We start from the raw sequence: 18,375 nt of genomic DNA on the forward strand, positions 1-18,375 counted from the left end.
TTTAAGTTACCTTTGAGAAATCCTACCCCGGAGACCATTTGCATAGCTGAACTTGTTCAGCGGCTAATGACAAGGTGCAGAGGTCCAAGCAGCTGTTGTCTCTGTGTGAATCTTGAGGGCTCAGTTAACAGCCATTTGTGATACCTGGGGTGTGATGATGCCCTATCAGCATCCCTGGAGACGTCCAGCTAGTTTCCTAAGTCCGTGCTCAGAGTACAGTTGCCTTCTTTTCAGCTTGTTACTTTTAAGGACATCTGAACAATAACATCTAAGCAATAATTTTTAGGTCGGAAGCAAGCTTTTGCTACAGTGTGGTCCTTTTTGTAAGCGTTATACACTTACCACTTTTGGCATGACTGTGTTTTTTTGAAGCCCAGTACAATGCAGGCCAGTGAGTTTGACTCATCAGATGAAGAGCCAGTTGAAAACGAACAGACTCCATTTCAGGTATCATGGTAAGTTGTTATACTTGATTAAAGATTTTTTGTATTCTGTTGAGAACGTGCTGTTAAAGATTTTGGTATGTGACTAAGCATGTAGTAGAAAGAATGGGGGACTTGGAGTCAGGAGAGACCTGGTTTAAATCCTGCGCCTGACCATGGGCAAAAATCATTTAATCTCTTTTAGCTTCATTTCTTTATCCAAAAATTTCACAATACATGTGATACTTAACTCTCAGGATACTTCTGAGGGCCAAATGAGAATGTGTAAAATACTTTGTAATCCTTAAAAATGCTAGCTAAATTATTATTATTAACAACACTTTAGAAGTGTAAGGTAATTTGCAACCACTGATTATACGCACTGCTCATGAGAAAAAAACCTTTCATTTCCCTTCTATTTTATAATTTAGAAAAAACAAAGTAGAAGCACATAGCAGCAAATAAGCATAGGTGAAACTCTAATTATCCTTATCTAGTATATGTTTTGATTAGTCAGCCATGAAAGATTTTGGCTGAAATAGAGGAACTGGAAATTTACCAATTTATCATTACAATCCACCCTATTCTGACGCTTTATTCTGGGATAGAAGCCTGGGTTTTTCCAGAGTTTTCCCAGTTGAAATAAATTCTAGCAGGTCCCAAACCATGCTGGAAAATTCAAGCATAAGCCCAACAAAAGACTGAGCTATTACTGTTTTCTGAAATGTCCCACAGCACCCTAAGACCAGCTACATGGACAGAGCTTGTTCTCTGCTGGGAGAAAAGTATATATTTGACATCTCCTATGTATTACTCATAACCATAGTCAGGACTAGTGCTTGGCAAGGGTAAGAGCCATCAGAAAATTCTGCTTTCTATGGCATATAGGTATTTATTTTTGTGATAGGTCCATTATGTAAAGTCTCTAGTGATAGCATCACGTAAGGAGGCTGCCGAATGGAACTGGAGGAAAACTCATAGTTGTACTAATTGTGTATGATGTATTACAAATTTATGTTATCCAATTTTAACTGAGCCCTCAATATAGTAAGGGTGATCTTTTATTTCATCCTGATTCCTCATTTTCTCCACATAGTACCTTCTCTTCCCTCTTCAAACCTTTTATATCTTCCTGTCTCCCCACTCTTTGCTTTGAAGAACTCTATTTTTTGAAACAATTGAGGCTATTCTCTTCATTTCAAAACCACTTGACACCAACCCCCACTTTCTCCTTTTTTCTAATATCTCACAAAAAAGTACCCTTCTTGCCAAGGCTCACACATGTATTTGAATCCATTACCTTCTGTAGCATTTTCCAGCCTCTTTCAGCCCTTTTCTTTCTCTAAACTTCAACCTTTCCCTTTCTATTGGTTCCTTCCCTGATACATTCAGACATACTCTAAGGCTCCCCAATCCTTAAAAACCTTCACTAGGCCCTCATGCTATCATCCTATATCTCTTTTCTCTTTATCAGCTAAACTTTTTGAAAAGGCTGTCAGTACTTACTGCTTTCATTTCCTCTTCTCTCCTCTGCCCTCAACATTTTGCAGCCCAGCTTCTAATCTCATCATTCCACTGAAACTTCTCACCAAAGTTCCCAGTAATCTCTCAATTGCCAAGGCTAATGGTCTTTTCTTCAGTCCTGATTCTTCTTGACTTTTCTGTTGCATTGGACACTGTTGACCATCCTTTGTTTTAACCTGGATATCCTCTTTTCCCTGGGGTTTCATACTACCATACTACTCTACAGTTTCTCCTGTTTGTTTGAAAGTTCCTTCTTAGTCTCCTTTGCTGACTCATTGGTATCATCACATCTCCTTACTGTTTACATATCACCCTGTTTGCTCTCTACATCCTCTCATGAGCTCCCCTTTTCTATATCTCTGTAGATGAGTCATTATTCTTCCTCCCATATCCACCCCTCTTATAACTTTCTATTTCTGCTGAAGGCACAAACATTCTTCTAGTCTCCCAGGCTCTTGTCCATGGTATTATCCTAGACTCTCATTCTCCCTCATATCACATATCCAATCAGTTGCCAAATCTTGCTATTTTCTCCACAACATTTCTTGGAATCAACGCTTTGTCTGTATCTTTGTCTCTATTTATTAAGCTTTCACTTTATTTCAGGCCCTCTCACTGACTCCTAATTGGACTCCCTGTCTAAATTATCTTCTCCACTGCTGCCAAAATAATTTTTCTTAAGGTTCCCTGTTGTCTGTACGGTAAAATATAAACTACGCTGTTTAGCTTTTAAAGACCTTCATAATCCATCCCTAATTTGTCTTTTTCAGCCTCATTGGACATTTCTCCTGACCAAACCGGATGCCTTTCTGGTTTCTTAGACATAACACTTCATCTTCTATGTATCTCTGTACTTTTTCACTGACTGCCCCTATGCCTGGGATTTACTCTCTCTTCAGCTCCCCAGAGCCTAACAAAATGCTAACATATAACAAGTGCTTAATAAATGTTTTTTGATTGAACATAATTTTCAAACTATGCCTAAGGAGCATAAATGCCTTGTATTGGTTCTCCTTAGGATCTGTTAGAAATAAGCTAACATAGATTTTTATGGTATATGTAAAGCCTTTGTAGGACAGCTAGTTGGCACAGTGAATAAAGTGCTGAGCCTGGAGTCTGGAAGACCCAAGGCTCTTAGTAGCTTAGTAGCTGTGCAAGTCACTTAACCCTTTTACCTCAGTTTCCTCATCTGTTAAATGAGCTGGAGAAGGAAATGGCAAACCACTCTATCATCTTTGCCAAGAGAACCCCAAAAAATGGTCACAAAGAGTTGGATAGAATTGAAACCAACAACAAAGCCTTTGTAGACCATGTTACAGGTAAAAACCCATTTACAGCAAATACAGCAAAGAAAGGATCCTATATTAAAACCTACATATATGCAAATTTTACTAATAGTGCTTTGATACTGTTACAGCTGGTTCTCTACAACCATCAGTCCTGTCAAACAAATGTTTTCTTTAGTCCCTTTCCACAGTCCCCACTTTACTTGTGAAAGCACCATGGCAGTGTGGTATGCTTTTGACTTTGTAGATAAAGTTAAAAAAGTTGATCTTCTTTTGACTTACTCTCAAGTAGCAATTAACTTTCAGTTCAAATGGCATCTTCAAATGTTCTAACCATCTAAAAGAAACTACTCCCAATTCCTAATATAGCCACAAAACCCAGGAGCTAAGAAGAGATAGGTACGTTACATTTCCCATTTTCCCCCTTGGTCTTTAGGTTTTTTTGCTAGTTTGCTCTGGACAGGCTGTATATTAGTTGCTAATGATAATTATATGCTTAGGCCCTACACACTAAGGAGAGCAGAATTTTCAGGTATTAAAAATAAATAAATTGATATGTACTTGCTGTACGTTTAAATGTTTTATGCTGGTTGTAAATGGTATAAGTTATTAAAGTCATAAGACTAATTTTTTAAAAAATGCTTTAAAAAGTATAAAGTGCTTAATCACTCTAGACTTTGGAGATGATTAACACATGGATTATTTTACCATCTGGATGTGCTGACATATAAGTTTAAATTTTTAATATTTCTAACAATAACAGCCAACACTTTTTATTTCTTTTTAGGCTACCCTTATCTCTTGTGAATTGTTCTCAGTTTCTAGGTTTATGTTCTCTTCCAGGTGGGTAACACTGCAGCTAGAGTTTTACTGATACCATTAAAGCAGTTTTCCATTATTAGTTAATCTCTATTGGTTATTCACCATATCAAACGCTAGAGGAATTCTTTTTATTACAACTTTGCTGTTATGTAGAGAGCCATATAAGTATGTTTACTTTGGGGAATCATAGTGATGGAGGATGATGAGGGACTATATACATACATCTATTCCTCAGACCCTTCCAGTTCCAGAGTTACAGCTCTATAAAGCCCTGCAGATGTTGATTAAAAAAAAAACAAAACTAAAAGGCAGGAAGATGTGGTCTTGACTGAGTCAGAACCACATTGTACCCCAAAGGACACAGGAATAGGAAGCTGATATTTTTTCCAGGCTGGGATGAGGGCCCTGAGCAGCCATTTGTGGTGCTTAGAATTTGGAGCTATATTTGTCTTGTCCTCAAGGAATTTATGGAATAGTAGAGAACTCAGACAAAGCTTATGGAAATTGCCATTTGTAAGGATTATTAGAAAATTCTTGGAACTTTACAGGTTACAATAGATCATTTCAACCCTGAAAAATATGTTGAAAAAATATGATATAAGCTGGGTTTTAAAAAGATGCTCTTGGATTTTTTTTTTAACTCAAGCTACATGGAATTAAAAGAACTGTAATTTTTAGAAAGCCTATGACCAATGTGTAGGGTAAATCACTTCGATAGAGCTGTATCATATGAAATGATAGTTCAACTGTAAACCAAAATATGAGTCTTTCCCTTCTACTGGTTTCCTCTAAGCTATCTTCACCCCTTCTAGCACAGCCTCCTCTGGTATAACACACAGAAGAACTCTGGATTTGGAGTTAGAGGAGATTTGGATTAGAATTAGAATCCTAGATCAGCTACTTCCTGCTTATGTAACCATGGGCAAATCACAGCCTCTTACAGCTTTAGTTTCTTTTTCTGTTAAGTGTTGGACTAGATGATTTTTAAGGTTCCTCTGAGCTCTGAAACCTATGATCATTACTTTCCATGCCTCTTACTACCTCAGTTGTGCCTCTTCCTTACTTGTTTTGATTCCCTTTGGGCTTAAATCACTCAATCCACTTTCCCTTTCATCTAAACCAGTGATCTCTAAACTTTGGGGCACATAATCCTATTAAAAAAATTTTTAAGCATGAATACTAAATGTATATGCAATTCCACACATGTTACAATAATATACGTAATTGTGTACTTTAGAAAATATAAAATATCTACTTTAATAGGATGATATAAAGATGAAATAATGTTTTGAAAATATTGGTCCAAAAATGTTTTGCTTTCCCTAAAATATTATTAAATGGTATTTTTGATGAAAGCAATTGTGATTGAATAGGCTTTCTTATTTTTGAAAATTCTGGTTTAAAAGAACAAGAAGTGCTTATTATTGCCAGACACTGTGCTAAGCCCAGGAGATGAAAGATAAGGTGTCTTGGATCTCCTTAGGATCTGTTGGCAATAATGTGACATAGATCTTTATGGTAAATGTAAAGCCTTTGTAGGGCAGCTAGGTTCTAGGAGCTCACATTCTAATGGTAGGACAATATGCAAATAACTATGTACATTTGATATACACAGGGAAAACTGGAAGTAATCTCAGAGGGAAGGCATTATTAGCATTGAAGGGAACCATGAAAAGCCTCTTTCAGAAGGTGGGATTTAAGACTTGAAGAGAGCAATTAAGGAGGACAACTAGTGAAAAGGTTGGGATATGGAATATCATGTTTGAGGAACAGCAGCAATCTACTGGATTGTAGAGTATTAAGGAAGGGAGAGTGTGGTGTAAAAGACTGGAAAGGTAGGAAGGGGCCTGGTAAGACAAACAAGATTTTATATTTGATCCTGGAAGTAATAGCCACTGGAGTTTATTGAGTTGGAGTGGGGGAGTAAAGAATGACATGGTCAGTCTTATGCTTTAAAAAATAATTTTATGAGCTGAGAGGAAGATGGAATGAGAAGCATGTGAAGATGCTAGAGTGAAAGGAGATTTTTCTAGTGCTTCAGGTACCCAGGTCAAAGTCTATCACATATAGAAGGGGAAGCATTAGGAGTGAAGTTAGGTGATTTGCATAACAGGTAAAGGGGGAGGCAGTATCTTTGTGCTTTAGGTAAACCCTGAGATTAGATATTATAAGGAGCATGTAATATATCTCAGTTTTGCCATGCTCAATTGGTTAGCCCTTGGATTATACCATTGCTGTTGTGGAGTAATCAGTTTCTGGCTCAGATTCATTACCCAATACTCACAGATCCAAGGTCAATACCCTCACCACTATCCTAGACTTCCTACTATATCTATATCTATATATCTATATCAGTCGATCTAGTAGTATCATATTGTCTTGCCCCAAATTCTCCCATGTCTTTTCTTTGGCCCATCATAATCTGATCCCACCTTATCTGCCTATTTTGAACCATCCACATAAGCCAGTCTCATTCCATTCCCAAATGCCTTAAATTATTTTTGAAAAAGTGCTATTTAAAGCCCAAAGCTATGCAGTTATTTAGAGGGATGTGACATGGGTCAGACCTGTTGAAAGTAATTCTTTAGGTGTTATTCCCCATCATTAACTTTTCATATATATATAACCTTTTAAAATGAGCAATGCTAAATAGTTAATATTTTACTTGTCAATTTAAGTCTTGTTTTTTAAACCAAGACTGTCTATTATCACTGTAACTCACTTTTCTCCATTTGCCTTCTTAACCTACTGTAGGTTGCAAATTTAAAGATGTTAGGAGAAATCTCCAAAAGGACATGGGTAAGTGTTATCTGACATATTGTTCCATTCCACATGCAGAATATTTATAAGTGAAGAGGAAAAATATATTGTTGTAGTGTTTCTCTTATCTTTACATAAAAAAATACCTCATAGCATTTTCTTTAACGGCAGCTGTTAAGATTTTTATGAGGAATCAAACAATTGACTTTTAGGGAAGGAGGTATCAAAGCCGCAGAAATTAAAAATACATCAAAGATTTAACATTGTGCACACACCCAGGCATAGTTTCTTTTCTTTGATGTGGCACTTATTTTATTAAATTATAAAACTACTTTTCATGGTAAAATGTACTAAAACGGAATAATGAAAAACTGTACTCTCCATTATTTTGAACATGAACACTTTTTTTATAGACATTGTAGAAGCAGAAATGAAGCAGTAAAAGTGAAACACAGACTATCTGTCTAAAGTCAGAAGTGTAGTCGGAAGTGTTCAGAGGTGGCCAGCTGGGAAGCCAGTCAGCAAACATTATGAAGCACTTACTATATGCGAAGCATAGTACTGGGAGTACAAACACCTGTTACCCTCCACTTAAATCTGGTCTATTTGCTGTTCTTTGTAAACAGCACTCCATCTCCTTTCTTTGTACTTTTTCATTGGCTATCTCATATCTCTAATGCTCTCCTTTCTTATATTCACCTCTTTGCTTTTCAAGATGAAATTCAAAACCTAACTTCTGCAGAAGGCCTTTCCTGAGATTATCTTCCATGTCTTCCCTATATATCTTGCATATGCCTAGTTACTTACATATTATTTTTGCCATTAGAATGTGAATTGAGAAGAATTGTGTTTGCCTTTCCTGCTTTTAATTATTTGGAATTTGTCTTGCCCATCTTCCCTATGTTACATTTAATATAGTCTTCTGTGTTTCTGGTCTACTGGCAGAAGAACTAAAGAACTATGGTATACAAGATATATTTGTGTTCTGTACCAGAGAGAGCTGTCAAAATACCGAGTACCAAACCTTTTAGATTTCTATCAGCAGCATGGAATCATCATTCACCACCATCCTATCCCAGATGGGGATACCCCTGACATAGACCGATGTTGTGGAATCCTACAGGAGCTTGCAGTATGTCTTGAAAATAACCGGAAAACCTTAATACAGTATGTTCTACTTTTTTTTTAGCATTTATTTTGTAAATGGTTCTGATCAAAATATATTTCCTGTAGGTCAGTCAGTAAGCATTTATTAAGTGCCTACTATGTGCCAGGCACTGTGTTAAGTGCTAGGGATACAAAGAAAGGCAAAAGACAGTCCCTGAGAGAGACAACATTCAACAACTGTGTTCAGACAAGCTGTATACAGGATTAATTGGAAAAAAAAATCAACAGAAGAAGGTACTAGAATTAAGAGGGTTAGGAAAGGCTTCCTGTAGGTGTTTTTAGCTAGAACTGAGACATGAAGGAAACCAGGGAAGTTAGTAGGTGGAGTTGAAGAGGGAGAGGATTCTAAGCATGGGGGACAAAGAAAATGTCCATGCCCAGAGCTGAGAAGTGGAGTATCATGTTCAAGGTAGAGCAAAGAGTCCCATGTCATTGGATTGAGGAACACATGGAGTGAGAAGGGTAATGTAAGGTATGAGAGACTGGAAAGGAGATAGAGAGGAGGTTTTGAAGGATTTTGAAAGTATTTCATATTGGAGGAGATAGGGAGCCACTAGAGTTTATTAAGTTGGAGGGGTGATATGCTTAGACCTATGCTAGGTTACAACTCAACCATTCCTAGTTTCCAAATGGTTAGATTGGGAAAGTTATAGAATTTGTTTGCTCTTTCTTTAGTCCTTCCCTCGCTTTTGAGCTTTAGTGAAACTTAAGAATGTGACAAAGGATAGGGTATCCCTTATCTTTTATTCAGTAAAAGCTCACTTGTCCAGCTGGACTCTTTCCATCGTCATGTATTTGCATTTGTAAATGTCAAACTTGTAAGTTAAAAACAAAACAAGCATCTCTGGCATCAAGAGAATAACACCCAGGTAATCAGTGATGACAGTAGAGGAAACGAAGCTGCACACATCATGATGACTGGTTGTAATGCTCTCATTGTTTGGCAATGGCTTATTCAGGTGAAACTGCTATTGTAAGAGCCAAGAAGGCTGGGAGCTAGAACAGGGAAAGAAATAAAGGAAAAAAGGAAGGGGGTATATGTGGGGGGAAATCAGCAAAGATAATGGGCAGCAGAAGCTGTGGTGCTTAAGCAATAGAAGTGGCAACAGAACAGAAATTGAGTGCCCCCATCTCAGAATAGCATTACTGTGTCACACGAAATAAACTGCAGTCATCGTGCAGTTCTTGACAGCATAGTGGCAAGCTACATGTTAATCCTATTTTTGGCCCAATGCTACTTGAAAAGGCCGCAGTACTGCATTGAGAGTCAGAACTAGGTTCTGGTCTAGTCCATACCAACTAGCTGTGCATCCTTGGGCATGCTTGTTAACTAAGTCTGTATCTGTTTGTTAATCTGCAAAATGAGAAGATGGGGACTCCTCTCTAAAATCTTTTCCATTGCTGACATTTCTGTTATTCCGTAAGTAAGTCACCAACATTTATTAAACATGTACCATGTGCTAGGCACTCAGGATACAAAATCATTTAGCTGGGCCGCCTTATACATCACCAAGTCAATGCAGTTGACCTGCCCAAGTGTTATAATGTGGTGATGGAGTATTGGATTCCTCACAAACTGTAAAACAAAAAATTTGTAAAATAATTGTACTTTCTTCATTCCACCTTCATGAGGAACGGGCAGATACAAAACAAATTAAGAGATTTATTCAAGAAATCAAGTTCTAGGTATCTTTTCCTCTGCTCCACGCCATCAGTCATCTACTGCTACAACTAGAGTATAAGTAATTTGTGTTCATAATGATATGTAGTGTTCTGCATACATCTCATTTGATTCTCACAACCCTGTGATACTAGAGGTATTATCCTTATTTTGCAGAGGAACTGAGACTTAAAACTGTTCAATGTTTTGCCTACAATTTGGAGCTAGTAAGCATCAGGCCAGAATTGATCCTAGGTTCCTTCCTAACACCAGGTCTACTGTTAATTTTACTCCATACTGCTTCTTTTAACCCATGCCATGAAAGTCTGAAGAAGGCAGGAAAATATTATATTTAGAAAGATTTCTACCAAAAAGTTAAACATTCTGGTGTGCTTTTAAAGTATTAAATGAATTTTTCCTAGAATGTTCATACTTGGAATAGCTTATTTTCTTACAATATTACCTAAGTCCATTATTGCTGTGTATTAATAAGTTTGCATTTATTCCACATCTACTAAAGTAGGTTTAGATAGTTTTATGTTATCAAAGAAAATACTGAAATGTAGTCTGTGTCTACCTGTCCTACAGAATTTCAAAATGTTTCATTCCTAGGAAGTAGACCTTTAGAAGGCTAATAAATAAAACTCCTTTGTCCTACAACCTCTAGAGATACTTAGGACTTCTACAGTTTTTCCATCTTGGACGTAATTTATTGTGGAAAGGGCTAGTTTAGAAATTAAAAGATCTGGATCTGTTACTAGTGATGTAACTTTGGGCAAGATACATCATCTTTGGGATTTCTAAAAGAAGGGTTTACGCTAAGTTCCTTTTCTGAAATTGTGTAAGCTGATAATTAAGTGTTTGCTGTTATAAAAAAATGCTAAAAAGACAAAAAAAAAACCCAACCTCCTCAATGTCTTACTTCTGGTACAACTAAAGATCACTCACAACTGGTACAACCCAAATTCTATTTCCTTTTCAGTTGTTAGGAGGACTTGGGAGATCTTGTCTTGGTAAGGAAAAATTTTTTCTATCCACATTAAATAAATGTTTACATTAAGTAGTCAAATTACTGTTTCTAAGCTGTTTGATACTACACCAACAATAAAACCAAAATTTAGTGTAAGTCTGAAAAAACATACTTAAGTCTTGAATTTTTAACACCATGCTTTTAAGCTGGGAGAGTCCATGTTTATACTACATGCTTACTATTATCCTTACATATATATTTAAATCTATGTACACAGGGGTTGGCTGCTGAATTGCGTGATAGACTTCAAGTCAGGATGAATAGATGAAAATTCTACCTTTAGCAGTATGGCCCTTAGCAAGACTTGGCACTTCACTACTAAGTCATAGGTGGGTGGTGAGCTACCAGTAGAATCCCACATTGGGAAATAAGGAATTCATGTATCTTTCAGGTATTCTTAAATATATAATACACTACTCCCATCCTCCTATATATCAGTATGTAGGCTTATTATATAAAAGATATACTAAGCCGTAAGAATTCATTTGTCAAAATGGCTGTCTAGGTGTTTTAAAAATAATTTCGTATTTTCTAAATGGCTTCAGTATTGGTAAATAGTAGAAACAAAATAGCAAATAAACTTATCCCTATTTTAACAAGATGGTGTTATGTAAAATAATCTAAATGCTTCTTCTGTACATCCAGTAACACTATTGTTCAAATTTTTGTACTATTTTAAAATAGTAGCAGCTTGCCTCCTACTGTACTTATCTGATACAGTATCACCACAGCAGGCAATTGACAGCCTTCGAGATTTAAGAGGATCTGGGGCTATACAGACCATAAAGGTAATTATAATTTGCTTTTTGAATAGTTAGGAAGGGCAAGATGAGAGTATTAAATATATAATGAAGGCCTAATAAGAACAGTACTTTCAAAACAACATATTTAAAGTTAAATTTATATTTAAACATAGCATTGTTACACGCAATCATAAAATTTTCCATAAAAAGCTAAAAGTATCAACTTTTTGGTTCTTATGCTCTTCCTCAACTCCTCCCATTCTAGGAATGGATCGTCTCACCTTTTAGACTGTTGTAAACTACTATAAGGCCTTTAAAAACTTGGAGCAGAGAAATATTTTGTTTTGGTTAAAATGTCTTTTCTAGCTCCTGATGAACTAAAGATCCTGTTTATGTCACCAAGTTTGGTATATAGAGACTTTATCAATATTTAGAAGTAATAATGATAATCAGTTACTCTGGGTCTTCTACTCTCTACATTTTTTCTCATCATGCAATATAATAGCCTGTACTAGGCATTATTCATTTTGAAGAGGAACATGTCACATTTTATTGGTGATGAGAGTTGCTTATACTCTTTTCTTTAGCCAGTTTGCTTGAGGTGGTTGGTAAGGGGCAATATTTTTATTTTTGTTTTTTGAGGGCAGTTGGGGGTTAAGTGACTTGCCCAAGGTCACACAGCTAGTAAATGTGTCAGGTGTCTGGGGCCAAATTTGAACTCAGGTCCTCCTGACTCCAGGGCCAGTGCTCACTGTGCCACCTAGCTACACTGTGAGGGGCAATATTTGATCCCAAAAGAGCTACTAGGCTGGGATTTTTTAAAAGTATTATTTAGTCTTCTGCCACCCTTGCCTCAGGGATCGGGGCGGGGGAGATTGAAGCTGCCTTTTACACAAAGTTATCTTGATTCTTTCTAGCAGTGTAAATATTTTATTTAACTGGCTTTATGCAAGGTATTTCAAAATAGTAATTCTAATTTTTCCAGCAATATAATTATCTCCATGATTTTCGAGACAAACTGGCTGCACATCTGTCAACAAGAGACTCAGTATCAAGATCAGTATCTAGATAAAGAACAACTATCAATTTAGTATACATCTTTTCTGTAATTTTATAGTTACCAGAAACTGTTACTACTGTAACCAATTCAAATGAAAATATGCCTATACAGATATATCTCTAAGTTTTTTTTCTTCTTAGTTTTCATTTTGTGTTCTTATTTGGGGATATTAGATGCATAAAAATATCCTTTCTGTAAATGGCCCCCTTTTCTGTTTTATATGGGTACTGATTTATATGGGTATGATTGCATTCAACATAATTTAGATATTTGTCATGATCCCTGTGTCATGCTAATTAGTAATCAGTAAGTATATAGTAAGTAATTAGTAAGAATAGAAACCACCCTGGGTCCTTGACATCACTATGTACTGCTTGACTATGAGAAGACTGGACATTCCTTGGGTACCTTGTTCTTGATTTTCATTGATCCTGGTTGACTTGTTTCTAATGGTCTGCATGCTGTTACATAATTGTCTGTTTTTTTCTATGTAGTACCCAGCTGAATCTTTTCACTTACTTTTCTATTTTTAACCTTTAAAATTACGTGGATATCAATTTTCTTTAATGGTCTTAATTCTAATTGCTCATTGTTGATTTTAACCACCCTAGATTGAATCACAGCACTAAGACTCAACTAAATTAAGGAAATCTAACCTAATTTAACATCCCTTCTCAAACCAATTTAATAAAGAGGTATCCTGTTTTAAATTGTGCTCCTGAAAATACCCAAGACTCTCACGTGAACTTTTGCCAGGGAAGACAATATTCAAGATCACTTATTTAGCTATAGGCAGTGATACCATACTCTATAGGGTGCTGATGTGTTTCCAAAGTATAATTAGTTTCCACTGTTCTTTAACACCTACAAACTCCAAAGGAAATCTTTTTCTATCAAATAGTCCAGCAACTAAAGCACATTTTGCTATTGGAATATTGCAGTATTTCAAAGAAGTGCCTTCAAATGATTATCAGTGTTTTCAAGAACTATAAATCACAGAACCTGTACTGACACAAAACTCATTATGTTAATTTCTATTTTAGTTAATTAGAAAGTAACTATAGTAGTACTAAGAAATATATAAAAAATTACGTATCCCATTAATATCCAAGTGAAAGTCCTAAGAACTTAAATTACTATCTCAAACCACACATACTAAAAGCACGGGCATTTTTGATCATTAAAAGTTCAGGAGTAATGAAATAGCAGAGATTTCATGAGAAATCGCATTCTGTAATTTTAATAAAGTACAACCTAAACAAACTTTCTAACATCAAACAGTTCTGAATCTTGATTTTGCTTTCACGTATTAGAAATTATACTGCCAACTCAGGATAATTGAGGAAGGTAATGCAATTGGTTAACTAAGCTCAGCTAAATACTCATGTTATATCTAAGTTTCCATTTTTAAATGCCATTTTAATACTAACATATAGAATCCATTTCACCACTAAATTATTTTAAACAGCTACTATAATTTTCTGTCTAACAGAAAGACAAAAGAAACTCCCTGCTCGAAGACTGCAAGGAATATAGTTAGTGTATGGCATGATAGTTGGAGGAAATATTTTCTGTGCCCTGATCTTGGGTGAAGGAGCTCATTATGAAAGACACAGCCAAAACGAGGGTGGAGAGAAAATAGAAAATAATTCTAGAAGAGTTTAATACCCACAAATCAAATAAGAAGTAATTGCATTGAAAAATTAGTAGCTTAATGTGCCACAAAGGATGCCATTAACATAAATAACACAAACCACAAATACTTTGTGACAGTTTTTATTAAATATACAAATGCAGAATAAATCCACTGAGCTAGAAGGACCAATTTTAAGTGCATTTTCTTTGGTCACATATAAAACCTTGTAAGGTTCAAACTTGATAATTTGAAGAAAACAAGCAAAATGCTAAAATAAACTATATTTTGTTTGTCTTGTCGCCTTAATGTCCACAGTTATCTCTTGTTCCAGTATACTAGTGAATTGCACCATTACTTCCAGAACAATTAGACAAGAAATTGTAACCCAGGAAAAGTAGATTTTTACACACACACACACACACCCACACACCACACAACACAAAAACGTGCGCGCACACATGTGACATTTTAAGCTTAAAATCTGAAATGCCAATTCTGAAACAAATCAAGATGCTCTCTTTATGTAGTTACACAATGAGCACTACTAAAACACTAGTGCTTCTGAAGTGACACTATTACTACATTGTAGCAGCACGACATAGTTAATAGTGTTTTCCAAATCCCAGAGCTAAAATCTGGTGATTAAAGCTATATCCTTAGTCTAATTAAAACAGTGTCTTTTATGAGTAGTCACCTGAAACAGTAATAGCTATAAAAGTAGAACCCTGCTTTTTCCTCAATACAAGCTATTATGTACTGATTCGTTGAGATTTATTAATACGAAAATATTCTTTGCACGTTAGTAAACAAGTATAATATTAAAGAGCTTGTTTCTAGTAAAATAACTTATAGCTTGTTTCACTTTTTACAACTGGTGTAAAAAGTTGCAAAAAATTTAAGAATGAATCTACTTACATGGTGGTACAATTATCAAGATTTTCTTTCCACATAAAATGATTATTGCTATGTCAAAATATAGTTGTTGTTCATCAATGCTTCTGAATGACTTGCAGTTTTACTGTACAATTTCTTGTCAGATGCACAATGTTTATAAGATCAGAGATGCCAAATAAATGGATTTGCAATTTTGTTAAATTTCTTGGTACAATATCCAAACCAACTGAAAATCTGCTGTTGTGTATAGGATTTTTTAGGTACACTCTAATGTTAATTTACATAAAAACTGATGCTCAACAATATTGCATTCGCAGACAAGCCAAGGTAAAGGGATGCTATTTTGTTTATACCAAACCAGTAGCACGTCACAAGAGGATATATTTCTGTATCTGTATTTCAACTTAATTGTATTTTATTGAAACATTAAAAATTTTACGTTTTACAAAATGTTGTTGATTTTGGGATGGTTGGGGTGGGGAAGCCAATAGTAAAGAAATTTTTTCTATAGGAACTGCAAAACCATTAAAAAGTTCCAAACTGAGGGCAGCTAGGTGGTGCAGTGGATTGGCACAGAGCGCTGGCCCTGGAGACAGAACCTGAGTTCAAATCTGATCTCAGATACCTGACTCTGTGTGACTGGACAAGTCACTTAACCCCAATTGCCTTGCCAACCCCGCCCCCCCCCAAAAAAAAACCCCTGCCCTAAACTGTAGACAAATGGCTAACACAATGAAAGGACTCTGCATGTAAGTTTCAGATAAACCATGCCACTGCTGGGTTATGGCTTCTTTATGAATCTGCGACTTAAAATGAAGGCCATGTTCTCTGCACCACAGTTTAGAAAATGTTTAACAAATAGCCCTTTACGCACAAATCTAACCACCTAGATCTAACTCAAGATTTCCTGGACACCTGATACATGACACATGTTAAAAGCTGTATTGTATGGAAGTCTTCACATTTCCTTCTCCTTCAAAGTGTTCACACTATTTGACAGGAACTTTGGTGCTTTAACTATAGCCACAAAGAATCCTTTATCCATCTCACCTCTCACTCCATCTGCCCACATAAAAACAGAATACTCCCCAAGTCATAAACATGGGAGAGTGGGAGGAAATCCTATTTGGTGTGTAAATTTCTTAGCATTTGTACAGATACACTTCCCAAAAGGACACTTTCAACAATGGACATGATGGCTAAACAGTCAAGGACTTGACTGGCCAAACGTGTTATTACAAGACTATCTAGTTCAACATAATTTGTTATATCTGCATCGAAAAAAGTATTATTATTGCCTATTGGACAGAGATTGAAAATAACATCAATATAAGATGTCCCAAAATTCTTAGTGCAGGTTCAAGCTATTTAAGTTACTAAAGCTTAAAATTGCACTACAGCCAAGACTTTTGGGGCATAGTATTTGTATACCAAAGTATGATGATATTCTTATTTAAGAAAAGGATCTACCTATATTAGGAAAAACCCTTCAAATTTTTTTAGGTTAAGTAATATTCAAATATAAAAACACTTTATGAAACAGTTTAGATGGCGCAGTGGATAAAGCACCAGCCCTAGAGTCAGGAAGACCTGAGTTTAAATCGGGCCTCAAACACTTTACACTTTTACTGGCTGTGTGACCTTAGGCAGTCACTTAACCCCAACTGTCTCACCAGAAAAAAAAGTTTTTAAGTATCTTATAAAATTTCAATCTGTTAAATAAGGTAACACATTTGAATATTGGAGATGAACCAAACAATAATAGAAAAGCTCCTGAAGTACTTTAAACTCCAGGAAGCAGCAACAAGAAAATTCTTTACATTGTAGAATCCAACATATCTTCCTGTAGCTTGGAAAATTATTATTTATTTTTTATTGGAAGAGATGGGAGTTGGCAGGGGCGGGTGGGGGAGAGAAAGACATACCAAAACTATGGAAGATACGAAAGAAAGAGTAGGGTCACATATTTTATATCTCAAAATGTTATTTCTGCACATAGACAACGCCCAGTATTGTAACCACTCTATCCAACTGGGGATGGTGGAGGGTTTAAAACATTTCACTTTTAACTATATAGGGAAACAGCATCTGCTTTAAGAAACTTTATACAAAATTTTTTACCAATTGACACAAAAAATCCACTTCCTTTATGCAAAAGTAAAGTTGCATTTATTTAATGTATTCAAATAACTTAGGTTATTTAAAACTCTAAGAAGTCATTCTATATACACCTGCCTCAATTTTCTGATGCCAGTTAAATCACATGGATATTTATTAAACTTGAAATGACTATGACTTGTAAAAACCACTACAGATGAGAAGGCAGCAGTCTAGATAAAAGAATTTTTTTTTACCAGAAATCAGTTTATTAAAAAAATCATTAAAAAATTTTAAAAAGTGCCATTTTAACCCTCAAACATGGGAAAAAACATCAATTTCATGAATCTGTCATATAAAACATAAACCACTACAATATCAAAGGAAAATCAAGAATTGGTGTGCCTAGAAATTTAAATGTCCCTTCAGAGTCAAGAATGAAATTTAAAAACAAAAACAAACATAATGCTAGTTAAAAATATAACTAATATGCATTATTGTAGTAGTAGATTAAGCAATTTTAAGTGGCTACCTGTAATCTTTAAAACATGCAATGAAAAGAAGTCTTAAATTTCAGACTTTTATTGTATTGCACTAAGGAATAGCAGGGTAGTTACACAATGTTCTCTCTCATTTTCTGTTCTGAACATCTAAGGTATAACTTGCAAGTCCTTAAGAATATCTTTTACCACTAGATTGTAACAATAATTAGAATACCGAATTCCTTACTAAGTGACTGATAATGAAAACATTTAAAATAACTTTAAATGCATTCCAAGATAATTTAGTATATATTCTCAATAGATTCACTTATGCTTAAGAATTAAAGTATATGAATTTTATGGAACTATTATGGGAAATCCCTAGGTCATGCAATATATAGGGCTGATATTTAAATGTTAAGGGAAAAAAAATCCCACCATCTTATATCTGCAAATATATCCCATGTAATCTTCTACGTGATATATGAGGAAACCTATGAGGCTTCCCACAAGGTCACATATACAAAGTTTTTCAGTCCTTCAAAAGCACTTGATCCCTACAGCTAGTTTATAATCAGTCAGTATTTCAATAAAACCAAAATAAGCTTACTACAAGCTCCTGTAAACAAAAACTTTTAACTGACTAAAGGACAGTCAGTAATTAATACAATTATTCAGAAATTATGGCTGTTCCTAGGGAATACAAGTTCAAACCTGTCAATACCACAGGTAATCATTTTATACTCATTTACACGTAATTCCATTTAATTTCTTTGTGTAAGCATAACATAT

General features: G+C 35.4%; 1 protein-coding gene across 1 annotated transcript; it reads left to right on the forward strand.

The window, feature by feature from the left end:
• Nucleotides 1-377: 377 nt before the first annotated feature.
• LOC118828376 (cyclin-dependent kinase inhibitor 3-like) lies at nt 378-12,569 on the forward strand. The gene is given in 9 exon segments (XM_036734959.1): nt 378-455; nt 4,020-4,075; nt 6,809-6,853; nt 7,760-7,807; nt 7,810-7,981; nt 9,519; nt 10,624-10,654; nt 11,359-11,459; nt 12,400-12,569. Coding segments are annotated over 9 exon segments (615 nt in total). The 5' UTR covers nt 378-381; the 3' UTR covers nt 12,487-12,569.
• The last annotated feature ends 5,806 nt before the right edge of the window (nt 12,570-18,375 follow it).

The sequence above is a fragment of the Trichosurus vulpecula genome, chromosome 8, assembly GCF_011100635.1.
Source record: "Trichosurus vulpecula isolate mTriVul1 chromosome 8, mTriVul1.pri, whole genome shotgun sequence".
NCBI classification, from domain to species: Eukaryota; Metazoa; Chordata; class Mammalia; order Diprotodontia; family Phalangeridae; genus Trichosurus; species Trichosurus vulpecula.